At 42.3% G+C, this 14,977-nt stretch overlaps 1 protein-coding gene and 1 long non-coding RNA gene across 8 annotated transcripts in view; one reads left to right on the top strand and one right to left on the bottom strand.

Annotated features, from left to right (window-relative positions):
- astn1 (astrotactin 1) overlaps positions 1-14,977 on the top strand; it is a 272,558-nt gene that overhangs the window by 77,295 nt on the left and 180,286 nt on the right. For 2 of the 7 annotated variants that reach the window (XM_061693365.1, XM_061693363.1), the window contains exons 6-8: positions 7,766-7,873; positions 9,469-9,618; positions 13,449-13,616. In XM_061693365.1, the coding sequence (XP_061549349.1) occupies positions 7,766-7,873; positions 9,469-9,618; positions 13,449-13,616 (426 nt within the window). Of the gene's footprint in view, positions 1-7,765; positions 7,916-9,465; positions 9,619-13,448; positions 13,617-14,977 lie in introns of all 7 variants that reach the window. The other 5 variants (XM_061693361.1, XM_061693359.1, XM_061693360.1 and 2 more) reach the window with 3 other exon arrangements.
- On the bottom strand, positions 195-6,929 carry LOC133411252 (uncharacterized). The gene is made up of 4 exons (XR_009769644.1): positions 6,817-6,929; positions 2,626-2,715; positions 2,244-2,534; positions 195-2,162 (listed from the first exon to the last, which is right to left on the bottom strand). It is a non-coding gene; the product is annotated as an uncharacterized LOC133411252 (long non-coding RNA).

Genomic DNA, 14,977 nt, shown 5'->3' with positions numbered 1-14,977 from the left:
ATGTTCTGCATGCAGTGACTGATCCACATCTTGGAAACCTTTGACCCGAAAAGGTGCATGCATGTAGGGAAACCAGGTTTATGTGATATATCACAATCATATCAGACATTTTAACTGGCCACTTCGTCCTCCCTGAATGTGCAATTCAGCAGATTGCGAACAGTTCTCCAAATAAGAGGCAACGTATAATTGCTTCAAGCTGTTTATTTGTCACTCCCAGGGGAAGTTTACTGTAAAAATTAAAAGACAAACATTTTGTATATAAACACCAAAATGTTCAACCAAATCACATAGTTTCGTCTAACGTAAATATGCTTGTTCAATGCTAACAACAATAGGAAACGCCATCAAGGGGCTTGAGTCATTGATGCCGTGAAAATTCTAAACCTGCTACTTTAACACAACAGAGTAGCAAAACACACAAACAGAGAATACAACAATACTCACAGGCATATATTGTCTTTGCTTTGTGAGAACAACTGACATTATTGGAGCTTAGTTGGCGACATAACACAATTTATTGTAAATTATCTATAGCTTTCAGACCCCCGAGGTATGGGGACCCCAGTTTGAGAACCACGAATCTGGAGTACCAAAAACCTCGAGATGGCTCCGATGGTTTGCAGTCATACATAGGGCTATCATTGGGTACACCCCAAACTAATCTTATAAGAAGAATATGGTGGTATTTTGAATGTTCCAGATGTATAGAGTTCTGGATAGTTGATGAATGTCTCCAATTCAGCAGATTTGCTGTTCACATTTTTCTAAATATGTTTTTATTTTATTTTCCTCTTGACCAATTGTAAAGAATAGGTTGTAGGTGCGTGACCACAAGATTTTATTTAAGCACGTCTGCTTCTTACGCGCCAAAACCATTGCAATATGTACAGTAGATCCCTTGCACTGTTGAATTTATTACATGGTGAGACTACTTTGTTCAAACTGTCTACAAGTTTTACTTTGAGATGCCAGTTAATTAACACCCTTAGGATTAATCATGTGCCATTATTTATTTTATGATCACTTGTTTCTATAACAGCCGGCACGGTGGACGACTGGTTAGCACATCTGCCTCAACAGTTCTGGGGACCCCGGTTCAATCCCCGGCCCCGCCTGTGTGGAGTTTGCATGTTCTCCCCGTGCCTGCGTGGGTTTTCTCCGGGCACTCCGGTTTCCTCCCACATCCCAAAAACATGTGTGGTAGGTTGATTGAAGACTCTAAATTGCCCGTAGGTGTGAATGTGAGTGCAAATGGTTGTTTGTTTTCCATGTGCCTTGCGATTGGCTGGCGACCGGTTCAGGGTGTACCCCGCCTCCCGCCCGAAGATAGCCAGGATAGGCTCCAGCAGCCCGGGACCCTAGTGAGGATAAGCGGTGAAGAAAATGGATGGATGGATGGATGGATGGATGGATGGATGGATGGATGGATGTTTCTATAACAGGCGCGGCACAGTTACCACTAGCAGCACTCTCTAATCAGCACTCTCTAAGTTTTTGCATGCCAAACCCATGACCTGGTTGGGTCCTTTCTATTTGCAGTTGGTTCTCACTGTGTCTGTGGGGGTGCTCTCTGAAAATGCTGACTTCCTCCCACAGGCTAAACTCATACAACTTTGAGTAACTGGAGACTATAGTTGTAAAGTGTTTAAAAAGAGCCTCTAGCTCAGCCCTGTGATTGACTGGTAAGCTGTCAAAGGTATATACGATAGACTCTTGCTCGATATCTGCTGGGATAGGTTCCAGTGACCCTACAGAGGACAAGCTATTTAAATGATAGATGACTGGGACTTATCTCAACAGTCCCTACTCTGCAATGAATTAACTTTAAAAGGCGTTAATTGAATTGTAAATATAATTGCCAAAACATCTCAATGTATACCTCTGAAACTGTATTCCATGTATTTTCCAACATGGGGATGGGTAAAAAAACTTTTTTGCTTTTCATCCATGCACAAACTACACTCTCGGTCACTGAAAACCTACTTTTTGGAAAGTTTTCTCAGTTAAAATGATCAGCTGCTGTGCCAATGCGGACAGAAAAAAATAGCAATTTGACATTCTGTCTGATTTGATGATGATGTGTGATCCATCCGTGAGCAGGGGGAGGGCTTGGCGGCGTGGTGGAGGAGGTCAGCACGGCAGGGAACACGGAAGGAGCACTGAAGAGAAGGAAGAACACTGAGGTCAGAAGGATATCCAAGACTGGCGTAGCTTACGTGCAAGTTTGAGAGCCGTTGTACCACAGGAGAATGTTAATACTCTGGCGAGAGTTTCCGGGATCTGGCAGGCTTTTATGCGGGTGATGATGAGGGCTGATTGATGACAGGTGCGCGGCCGAGCTGATTACTGGGAAGAGAGAAAGGGAGGGAAAGAGAGAGGGCGAGAGGAGCGCAAAACTCCACCCGCGCATCAGCAAAAGGACTGCAGGGCACAGCTCATGACAGTACCCCCATCTCAACGGCGTCCTACCAGGTTTCCCCGGGTGAGCCGCATAAAAGTCTCTAATAAGGGAGTCGTCCAATATCAGCTTTCTGGAAATCGACAAATAAAGCGCGCAGTGAGTTTGCGGGATTCGGTCTGGAGTAGGAGGTCACGGGAGGAAAGCCAAACGGTCTGACCCACCTTGTACTCGGGCGTAGGGGAACGACGAAGGTCCGCGAGCCGTTTTATTTTTCTTCGCGGACTGGACCGAGATTTCATATGGCGCCCTCTCTATTGGCAATTTACATATGTTTACAAAATAAATGGAATACCATTGTTTTTAACATTTTTTTTTAAATTTATAAAACAGCATGTCACCCCATTTAAAACACATCAAAATTCAAATAATGTAATTACTATAAATCAAAACAAAAATGAAAAGCCTAATAAATAGATGTTGTCTACTTCACATGCATAATATACAATATTTTGGAGATTTTCATATTAGCAGCATGGATTAGGCCATGGTGACTATGCATAAGAAGAAGAAGAAGAGTCACCTTTATTGTCATGAACATGCATGCATACACACAAAATTAGTTCTCTGCGTTTTACCCATCACAGTGAACACACACACTTGTTAATGGCGGAATCGCAATGTGCGAGTTGCAAGTCAGCGTTAACCTTCAAGTTCCAAGAAAGTCCCAAGCTACTTTGGCAGCAATCAAGCAAGTCAAGTCCCCACTAAATTCAAAGCAAGTTGAGTCAAGTCATTAATTAGGTTCAGCAAGTAGAAGTCAAGCTTCAGGATACAATCTTGCTCAGTCACAACATATTTTGGACAGAGAAAAAGGTTGTTTTCCCCTCATCATATCATCAAAAGTACATTTAGACTAAAAGTTAAATGAGGCGCTTAGGAGTATGAAATAATATTATATCTACTTATTCAGAAAATACATGTTTTTTTTTCCCCCCTAAAGGTTCAATCCCCGGCCCCGCCTGTGTGGAGTTTGCATGTTCTCCCCGTGCCTGCGTGGGTTTTCTCCGGGCACTCCGCTTTCCTCCCACATCCCAAAAACATGCGTGGTGGGTTAATTGAAAAACTCTAAATTGCCCGTAGGTGTGAATGGGAGTGCGAATGGTTGTTTGTGCCCTGCGATTGGCTGGCAACCAGTTCAGGGTGGACCCCGCCTCCTGCCCGATGATCGCTGGGATAGGCTCCAGCACGCTCGCGACCCTAGTGAGGAGAAGCGGCTCAGAAAATGGATGGATAGTTTTAATGTACTGTAATTACAGTCCATTGAAGACGTGGCTCTCACTGAAGGCCAGGGTGCCCTTAGCATCAGCCTATGTTGCCTAATGGACGAGCCGGCCCTACATCCATCCATCCATCCATCCATCCATTTTCGATACCACCTCCCCCTATTAGAGGGGGCAAGTGAGCTGAAGCCAATCCCATCTAACTTTGGGAAAGTGGCAGGGTACACCATTGACTAATCGGTGGCCAATTACAGGGTAGATATAGGCAGACAGTCATTCGTCGTTACATTCACACATACAGACAACTTTAAAGTTTTGAATTAAAGGTGCAATATGCACCTTTTCAAACTGCTAGCAAAAATGAAAAGTAGCCTCATTTCAGTCCCCGCTCCCGCTCTCTGCCCAAAGAAACACCCACAGTTCACTAAACCCGGACAACGAAATAGAACCATTAAGAGGCCAGTTTGTCGCACTCGCCTGGTCGCCTCAGATTGCACCTCGGTCGGCTGCGAGCCTTTCGGTGGCCCGCTGGAATTGGCCAATATTGCTAAATTGTCAAATCTGGAGCAGTGTGAAATAGAGCACCATTAACCGATTGCAACAAAATAAATCTTGTGATGGTTTGCAACATATGTTCTGTTAGTTACAGGTGCCAATGATGAGTACACTGTGCAATCATATCCTGTATACGAGTAAAATGATCAAGCTGCAGTCATGTAAATATCACTCAGCTTGTCACATTGGAGCTACTGCCAACATTACTTTTGGTCTCCTATTATTTCAGATGGTCTGTAGTTTACTCAAACTGTCTTGGTTTGGGATTTTTAAAGCTGTTGTCGTGAGGCAACAAAAGCTGTTCTTTCCCTTCACATTTATCTCGCTGAGACAGCAAATCATCGATGCTTTGATAGATCCCTAAACCAACACACAAACATACACACACAGTTTTGTGAAACTCAGTCCGTTAACTGTTGTAAGACACGTCCTCTAAATATAGCGAATGCCTCTGGTAAAAGGCTTTCTGTTGAATTGTATTATGCAAATACTGAAAGAGGAGTTTGATCATCATAATGTACTTTATCAGGCTTTATCCCTAAGATCATAGTATCATAGTTAAGCATGAAAATATTTGCTTAGTCCATCATCCTACTTTGAAAGAAAAGGAAAACCTTCTCACATCAGTAGAAACTCATAATCATTCAAATAGGATTATCATTTTAAAAATTGCTGAGGATTACTCAGTGGTTTAGCTTCTCCTTGGCTTTGTAATAACATTTTCCCAAAGTCACTATCGTGACATATTCAGTGATTCTGAAATTTAAAAAAAAAGAAACAAATTATAGAATATATTTTTTTCATATTTCTTGTTATTCCAGTATGAATGAGCTGTATGCCTTACCATGCCGTAACAGTTTTTGTGTTCAACCGGAGAGGTCGATATACTGGAGCAGTTTATGTTTACATTTACTTTAAGTGCCACCGAGCAGATCAATTTCTGTTTGTCATACTAAGAAAAAAAAAACTAAGTCTCTCTCTCTCTCTCTCTCTCTCTCTCTACTTTTTTTCTTGTCTTTCATCATTCACATGATCAATTTTTGGAGTTAAAACAAAATGTTTCTGTCAATGCAATGATAAGCGGGGGTCCACTATGTTACATAGCCATTTTCTATCCACTGCAGGATGAAAGCCTCTTTTTCACGTTTCCAACTACTCCGGCAGTTTGCAATTTATTGCCAGTGTATTCCGGTGTGTTTAATAATTTCATCTGCTTTGTGCCCAGGCGTATCCCGCTGATAGTTTCTGCGGTCCACCTTTTGTCAGCTCTTCGGGCAACGTGGCCAGCCCATTTCCATTTGAGGCTTTTTATTTTTTGAATGACGTCGGGAACTCGCATCTGCTGTCTTATCTTTTCTTGTCGCGAGTGCTTATGTTCCATGTTCCTTTGGGTTACACAGAGCCTTCGTATAACTTGGCATTCGTAATTTCACTACCATGAGTGAGGACTGGTAAAATACATTGATGGAAAACTTTTCTTTTCAAGCAAATGGGAAGATTGCTCTTGAATTTAACACTAAGCCTTCCATAAGCCTGCCAAGCGAGCTCTATGCGGCATTCAACTTCAGTGCGTGTATTTCCATCCATTGTTACAAGTTGGCCAAAATAGATGTAGTTGTCGACGGCGTCAAGGACATACTCCTCCATTTTGACATCTTTTTGTGGACTGTAATGATTGAAGATTACTTTTGTTTTGTTTTGGTTCATTTTGAGACGGATTTTTAAGTCTAATTCCTGAGCGATGATGTAGTTGTTCAGCATCGTAGGAGAATGAAATGAAATGATGTCGTCTGCAAATAAACGCCGTTAATTTTTAGTCTTTCTTTTTCCCAATTGAGCTTTTACATTTTTTTCTTCAAGGCAAGCTGTAAATAGCTTCAGAGACAGCGCTTCGCCTTGCCTGACGCCTTTTCCTAGACTTATTTGCACTCTTTCATCATGAATTCGTATGAAACCAGAAGAATCATTCAATTACTTTATGTTGATTGTAGAATGTTGATATAGGTCGGCTCAATCCCTTGATTTACAAGTGCCTGCAGTATCAAAGTGGTGGTGATTGAGTCAAACGCTTTTTCATAGTCGATGAAGGCTACACACAGAGGCATTTCGTACTCGTGTCGTTCGATTAATTGCTAAACTGTCTGTATGTGGTCCATAGTATTAAAACTAGGCTTGACGTGATCAGGACTTTTGGGGCCGATCAGGGATCAGCGAGTTTAAAAAACCGACAACCGATCACCGATCCGATGACAAGATGGAGCAATGTGTCTATTTAAATGACTCGTTCATTTACTGTGTATACTTGTGTACCGTATACTGAGTATCTTCAAAATTATTCTCGTCAGGTCATGTATTCTAATCAAGTCAGGTCAAACCAACATTACAACATGACAGAAATAATGGGTGCTAACTTACTGTAATTAAGTTACTTCAGACACACGGAAACTTTAGAGCATGAGTTGACATAACGCCGGGATGATTACGTACAACCGTTGGTGCTAGCACTAGCTTGCTAGGGTGCATAACCTTTCGTTGCCTGCTTGCGAGCGGTATTGTTTTAAAAGTACATGAACATACCTCAAGCAATCCTTGAATGAAAGTCCTCTCCCGAGCACCGGTGACCACCAGCACACGTCTTTTCCCCCCATTTTGTTCTTATAATACACACGATGTGATCCATTGTTGTTGTCGTCGCCACGGTAACGAGTGTATCCGGTCACATTTCAGTTGACAAGATTTTAGTGCAGTCGTCTGACATAGTGCAATCGTGAAAGACCAAATTTGTCTTGTAGTCCCGATCCGGGCATTCCGTGTGCCATTATGTGTCGTCTGTCTCAAACATTTTGTCTGTCCCACACCGGCAACATTTTTTAGTTATTTTTTTTAAATCACTTTATTTGCGGGCAGATGTCTACAGTACTACGTCAAAAGACACGCGACAAAGCTAAACATAAAGTAACTTTTGGATTCAACTATACTCTACACGATGGCGACGTGGAGTAAATGTCTTGTGGAGCCGATCTGCGAATTATGACATTGTGACATTAAAGCCGATCAGCATAAAAGGCCGATTATCGGCCGATACTGAGCAAGCCGATCAGATCGGTGTAAAGTCTAATTAAAACCGCTACGAAAACCCGCTTGTTCTATTAGCGGTGCTTCATTGAGTTTGATTCCAATTCGTTTGTCCAATATCTTTGCAAGTCTTTATAAATCGATGAGAGCAGGCTTATCGGGCGATCATTTCTTCGGTCCATTTTATCGCCTGATTTATGTCGGAAAATGATCTCTGCGTCTTTCCATGTTGCCGGTACTTCTTGCAAGTCCAAGCAGCGATAGATGGATAGATAGATGGATGGATGGATGGATGGATATATAGATAGATAGATACATAGATAGATAGATAGATATCTCAAGCCGCTTCTTTACGCTTACATCTACTGGGCAACAATAGGTTTAGTTGTAGTTATTTTCAACTTTTTTTTTTTTTCCCACTTGTTATTTTTTTTTTCTGTGACTCCAACAGCGGGTTCAAATTTCTTGAACCCAGACGGAGACTCTGGCACTGAGGCTGACAGCGAGCCTCAGCTGGCTTTTTACACTGACCCAAACCGCAGTCGACGCCGGAGTCGAGGTATGAGAAATGGTAACGCCAACAGCGCATGGGGCTCAGGGGGTAAGAAGGACTTACACTTCAATTTCTCTCACCGTTTGATGGTGTCACCTCCACAAGGCATGACAAGAAATATTCATGTTGATTGTAAAGGTTGTTGGCTCGTGTTGTGTCTGCTCATGATTCTGACTTACAGATATAAAAAGTTAAATACCTGCATATACTGTCATTTGTGTTAATGCTATGTGGCAGAATCTTTTAGCAGTGTCTGTGAGCATGTACCATTGATGTCATTGCATCTGCTTACACAATTGTTGCGAGTGATCAAGTAAGACAAGATCAGTGGTTTCGAGTTTAACATTTTAATGCATTGCATTTCGAGACACCACATTTTGAAATAATATTACACGGGAATATTATTTCTATGGCGGATGGGTTTAAGTGCTATGAAAGTGCCGCCTTGCAGCACGTGTTATCTGTCTGCATGCCATGTTTTTGCAACTTTGATCATGCACCGCAATGAGATGTATAAACGACGCAGGGAAAAAAAATAAAAGACCGTGCCCTTAAAATAAAATCTGCTGTCACAAAGTGTTACAAAGCTTTACAATGCCTCCAAGCCAATTATTCCAGCGTAATGTGCACAGGTGTCGCAAACATAGTGAAGCTTCTAGACGTGTAGTCAACACCTTTAATTGAAGCTGGGTTGAAGAATAGAGGAATATAATAAACAGCTCACAGCATGGAGTTTCTGAGATCCCAAGGAAAGAATATTTTTCCGCCCACAACAAAGGATAACATTGATTGAAAACATAGAAACTTCTATCCGATTGGCATATGAGAATATCTACAGTGAGTAAATATGGTCTAAACTTCCACAAATGTTAACGACTAAAACCTATATTGTAGATAACAAAGTTGGCGAAATAATACCGTGTGTATTTGAGTTGAGGATTTGATGTATGGAAGAAATCGAGATATGGATGCAGTCAATATTTGCTTATTTTGAGAAGTGTTGAGAACAGTTGCTGTATAAAGGATCCCTTAGGTTTGCATTTGTTTTTTCTGGTTGAACAAACTTGCTGTAGCTTTGATATAACTGGTCGACTTTTCGACTTGGAACCGCCCTCAGGCAATTTTAGAAATAATACCTAAAATCTCATTCAGAGGTGACAGCGAACATAATTATACAAAAGAAATAAATACATTTTGAGTGTATTTTAAATCAAGGTTGTTGAATGTTTGTTTGTGAGGTGACTTGGGTATTGCTCATACTCTGGAGGAAGAAGATATAAAATTGAATTGGACAGAGTAGAAAAAAAAAAACAAAAAACCTCTCAACCCTGTTTTAGTTAAAGCCATGATTCATTTTTAGGTCCATGCTTGGATGTTAATTCACGCGAGAGGCATTTCAGTGCCACTGAACCGTGCCTCATCTCAATCTCCCAATGGTGGGATGTTTTCATCCAACAACGCCATTTATTGGTGGCAAGCCTATTGTTTTGGCATATTTCCATAATGACTGGGTTTATGTTCATGTCGCGTGCATGATGGGGTGTGGGAGGAATAAAATGATATCACCACTTCATATGTCAATGTCTGTTTGTTCCCAGCAGCAGGTTCCCCGCGGAGCCCCATCAATAAGACCACACTGACACTAATCAGTGTCATCAGCTGCGTGATGAGCCTGGTTTACTGCTCTCACATATCCTGCAACCTCTCAGTACGCGTAATCCTCCATGTGCCGGAGCACCTCATCGCTGACGGTAAGGGTTTCAAGATAGGGAATGCATTTGCCTCTGTAGGCGCTCTCAATCCATGGGGGTGGGGCCTGAGCTGGTATTTTTGTGCAGCTCTCCAGAGAGTTCACGTCGCTGCGTCACAAACCGGGTGCAGGTGAGCCGCTGATTTGCTTGGCACTCTGTGAAACAAAGGTAAATGCCAGGTCAACCACCCCCTCCCTGTGTTTCTCATGTGAGACAACACAACAGATGTGCTCTCAAAGGATCACAGCATATTGAGGGCCAGGTCACTGAGACCACCCACAGGAAGTCCTTCATCGTACTTCTCCCCGCGGTTTCCCCACTTTGGAGTAGAAACGATGTCAAAACCCCACCCGCGCAGTTATCGGTCAGTTTTGTCAGACAGTGCTCAACAAACGTATTTGACCACATGTCAGAAAAATGAGAAGAGATAAACAACATGAAGTGCTTCAAGGCTGACTATTTCAATTGTATTGAAAAACCTTTGAGTTTTACAATTTTGAACAGGAATGAGAAATTAAACTGAATGACTTTGTATACCCCAATTTGAGCTGGCTCAATGGGCTTCCAGTCAAGCATAAGATTCAAACACTAACATTATTGGGTTAGGGTTAACCTAACCCTAACCCCAAATTTTCATTTCTTCTTGGGCATCTTTCTATCCGGTTTATTCCAGTCAGTGTAACCGATTTCAATAAAATGACTGAACAATTCAGGGAATCAGAAAAAGTGTAAACAGTGACTTTGTACTAGTCGCCAGCCAATCGCAGGGCACATATAAACTAACAACCATTCGCGCACACATTCACACCTACGGGCAATTTAGAGTCTTCAATTAGCCTCGCACGCATGTTTTCGGGATGTGCGGGGAAACCGGAGTGCCCGGAGGAAAGCCACGCAGGCACGGGGAGAACATGCAAACTCCACACAGGCGAGGCCGGATTTGAACCCGGGTCCTCAGAACTGTGAGGCAGATGCGCTAACCAGTCGGCCGCCACCGCTAATTTAATCTGCCGAAAAATTACAAATTAATTTTGCTGTGTCGTCCACGGTGCCACCATCGCTAATTTAATGTGCCAAAACATTACTACCGTAATTAATTTCGCTGTCATTGATTAAAAGTGTATAAAATGGCATCAGCGTCTCGTGCCGAGCGGCTAGCTGCTCACCGGTCAGCCTCCCGCCCCCGGCCTGCCGGGTGGCATGCGCGGCCGCTTGGCTGCCGGGTGCCCGGTTGGCTCCTTTTTACAGCTATAAGCAGTTTAATAGGTGAAAATCAATCTGCACAGTTGCAGTTCCTAATGAAGGCGTTACAGTGATCCATTTTTAACAAACCAGCCTTACTCCAATGTATCTAACCCACCTACTTTGAGTTGTTAGTCTCAAAAAACAAAATTCACTCATGAGGGACACTGCTGACGCAGTTCAGTTGAGCGCTGCGGTAGCAGGCGCTGTGTCATCACGACAGGTTTGCTGATGACGATTCTGTTTAAATCTTATTCCGCCAACGCAGGATTAATCACAGTACCTTGTTTTGACGAGTGCTGGCACACTCACTACAGTGTATTCCTGCTTTTGGGGTCGTTTTTATTGTTTATATACAAATAGTTTGGTCTCCGGAGTGCTTGTCCACACGTTAAGTGCCCAAGTAGTAAACTGAAATCTGTTGCTTTCTTCCTATTTCTGAAAATGCGTCTGTGAATGAGCCGTTCTGTATTTCCGAGTGAAAATGCTTTCATTATCTTTAGGCTAAGGACGAAGTTGTTTTTCACCTTTTGGGCCCATCGCGCGCAGTAGTTGCCATTGTCGTGAAAGCCGGGCTCGCCACCGACACCCAACGGTAAACGCGGCGGGATGAAGGCTTGGCTCACTGCATGAGACAAATCCGCCCCGAAAATAAGCTAATTTTAGAATGACTAGAAATATGTTGGAAAAATATGAATATATTTTTTTTCATTAGGATATTTTGATGAACGTCTTGATGAGACACCTGGGATCTGTTTCAAATTGTGAAAAATGTCTCATTTGATAGAAAGAGATTCCCTCACGTTTGCCGTGCCCCACTGTCACATCACAAGTGGGGCGCACTGCTGCGGATTAAGTAAGGTTTATTTTTTTGTATTTATTAAACAAATAGAGTATCTGCGGCCGAGTGCGAGGTGCTGGCTCGTTGGCATTTTTCAGCAGCCACGCGAGTGGGCTGGCAGTCGCGATATATTATAAACTGACTCGCCTCACTCATCTATCATGTGGAGGTCTGATTTGATTCAGGGAGCTGACGCTTGCCAATGTTGTACACGGGTCCGCCAAGGAGACATTAACATTCAAGGGAGTTGTCCATGGAGGAAACTTTGAAAGGAGAGATGAAAGATGGCGAATTCGCCTGTTGAATTACAAAACCAGGATCGATTTAGAATGTTTCCATAAATGTCTCCGCAATCTTATCAGGCTTGATTTGATGTCACGGTGAATCAAATGAAAATCTGGATTCTTCCACTGGGGGAAGAAGTTTAGAATGCCAACAGCTGGGCAAGTGTCCTGCCCACAAATACCGCTCAAACAAACTCCACTTCCTCTTTGTTGGACACATCAGGGAAAGTAATTATTTGGAGATGTAACCCTCACCCTCTTTAATAATAAATATGTCCAATATATACAACCAAAACTCTGTGTGTGTGGGGAAAGCGGTCATCTCCCAGGTCATGACTCCCTGAATTGAGACGAAAAAAGGGAAAACGTGTCTGGTGTTGCATTTTGGGTTGAAGAAGTCTTTTCTGAAGCGAGACATTGACGACAATAACGTTCTACAATACTCCTGCCTCAGGTCCCTTCGTCAAAACTCCAGAAACATTGGCACAGAATATCTGGTCGCATATTTTGAAGGTGCGTTCATGCTCAGGAGAACTACAGAATGCTTTCAAGTATTTATAGAGTTTCATTTTTCAACCTTGAATCCCCTCTCATGCTCCAGCTGTTACCAAATGAATATTTGTAATATTCGTCTATATTCGCAGAACTAGAACAAATGTTTACCGAGTCAGAGGGGGGGGAAAAAAAGAAAATTGCATCATTGAATGTGTCCCTTCTAAAACAAAACAAAAAAACCACTCAGTAAAGGTTCAAATTGATAACAGTTTTATCATTGCACATTTGTGCAATGTGTTTATGACAAACTGAACCACAACATTACACTACATGCTGTCAAGTAAATTCTGGCATCCAGTGCCACCTGCCACCATATTTAATCTGCACATCTGTCTCGTTGACACACACACACACACACGCACACATTCAGTATTAATATCTTTCTCTGGGTGAATGTATTTAGCGCCAACAGAGAGTCACAAATCAGCTGGGCATTGTTTATTTCCCACAGTTGCTGTCAAAAGTCCCGCTATCGAATGCATACGAAATGTATTTGTCGTGTGTTATTTCACCTCAGGTTGAATCGTTCAATCACGGCTTTATTCAGTTTTCAATTTAGTTTTAACCCGGCAGGTTCAAACATACTTTCCCAATTGACATGGTTTAACCAACCGTTTCTTGATTGACCAAATTCGCCCTCCCCTTCCCCACACCCAATTTTTGTATTTCATATCTGTGGTATATCTTCCCATCATTGATTGAAGGTGATATAGGTTTTGTTTTGTTTTGTGTAGCCGAATTCCTGTGACGATATACTGGTTGAACATGAAAACAATCTTTTTTTCTACTGGAACGTGTGTGCTGTACAGACTTAAGCAAAAGTTTCAGAGCCTGTCTGCAGTTACTCATTAATCAGTACATGATTTTTCTTTCATCTGCGTATTCTTGCTTTCCTCCACCGTCCTTAGGGTCAAGGTTTATTTTGCTGCAGGGGAGTCAGTTGGATGCCTCTGACTGGCTGAACCCCGCACAGATCTTGCTGTACTACCAGCAGAACGCCAGTGGGCCATGGGTGAATGAGCTGTGCGGACGACGCCTGCTGGACCCCTGTGAGCACCAGTGTGATCAAGAAACAGGTGAGCCAGAAAACAGGCAACACGATGGCACCATTATTTATGCTTTGGGACTTTTTCCCTCCAGCTGGAACTGTAGCTATAGATGAAGAATGATTTCAGCTCAAATCATACGCTGATTGAAGGTAATTACCAAAGAGTGGCTTCTCTTCCACAAGATAACTTTTATTAGAATGTCCCAGACAGACCTCCGAGCTGGAGCTACAGGAGTGTAGAACAAACTGCATGTAAGCCTGGCTCATCTGTCATTCCGGAATTTTAAATGGGTCGTCACTTTAAAAAAAAAAATGTTTTAAAAACATAATAACAACTCTGAAGTCTTAGAGGATTTTTCTTCCACAATCTAGTCAAAACAGCTCCCAGGTGTCTGAATAACATGTATGTGACTTGCGTTGATGAAATACCCAAAGGATGAATAATTACAGCACACTTTTTCCGTACTATTTTTCAAGCTCACTGAAATCATCTCATTTTAATGAGCTGGTCCAGTCCAGTGCAAAAGACTCACTGCGCGCTCTACACCGTTCTATTTGGAGTATGACAGTGTTGCCAACTTTGTCGCTATTCAGACACCTAAGCGGCAATATTTTACGAAAAGTGACTAGCGACAAATCAAGTGACCTTTTTGTGTTACTCAAGACTTTTGGAGACTCTTGAGACCCTCTCGCAACTGCAGAGCAGGAAATCTTAACCTCTGCAACTACAATTGCGCCTGTGCAAAGCTCTGTCACTAGCTGAATCCCCCCGCTGATTCTCACTCATGGAGGCAGCACTTCATCACCGAGATGCCGAACTCCACTTGTCAATTCACTGTGTGAATGTGGTGCATGCAACAGACCTAACGCCAAACCCACCCATCCATCCATTTTCCTGGTTAGGGCTGGAGCCTATCCCAGCTGACTTCGGGCGAAAGGCGGACTACACCCTGAACTGGTCGCCAGTCAGTCGCAGGGCACATATAGACATCAGTGACTACGCCAAACCCAAATTGAAGCAAAAAAAATGACTACGTCTACTTGTAAACAAGCATTTAAAAAGTAAATGTTCCATATTACGTCCCCGTCAATTACAAAAAATAAATCAAAAATAATAAGCAAAACATCTGTCAGGACATTTTTCAGATGTACGAATAAGAAAAATATCATTTTGTGCAGCGGAATAAGGAGCTTCCTATTTGCTATGTCATACTTCCCTTTCTACTTTGGAGTTTTACAATTTAACCTGTCATGTAGGGCGAGGCCATTATGGAAAAATATAATTTAAAAGAACAACCCAAAATGTGTAAAAGAGTCAAATCATAACATATTAGAATAATAACAATAAAAACAGTAAATCAAAAGACATAGATAACCGCTGCTCCTGCT

The sequence above is a fragment of the Phycodurus eques genome, chromosome 13 (genome assembly GCF_024500275.1).
Source record: "Phycodurus eques isolate BA_2022a chromosome 13, UOR_Pequ_1.1, whole genome shotgun sequence".
Lineage (NCBI taxonomy): Eukaryota > Metazoa > Chordata > Actinopteri > Syngnathiformes > Syngnathidae > Phycodurus > Phycodurus eques.
This window is presented reverse-complemented; position numbering and strand designations above follow the sequence as displayed.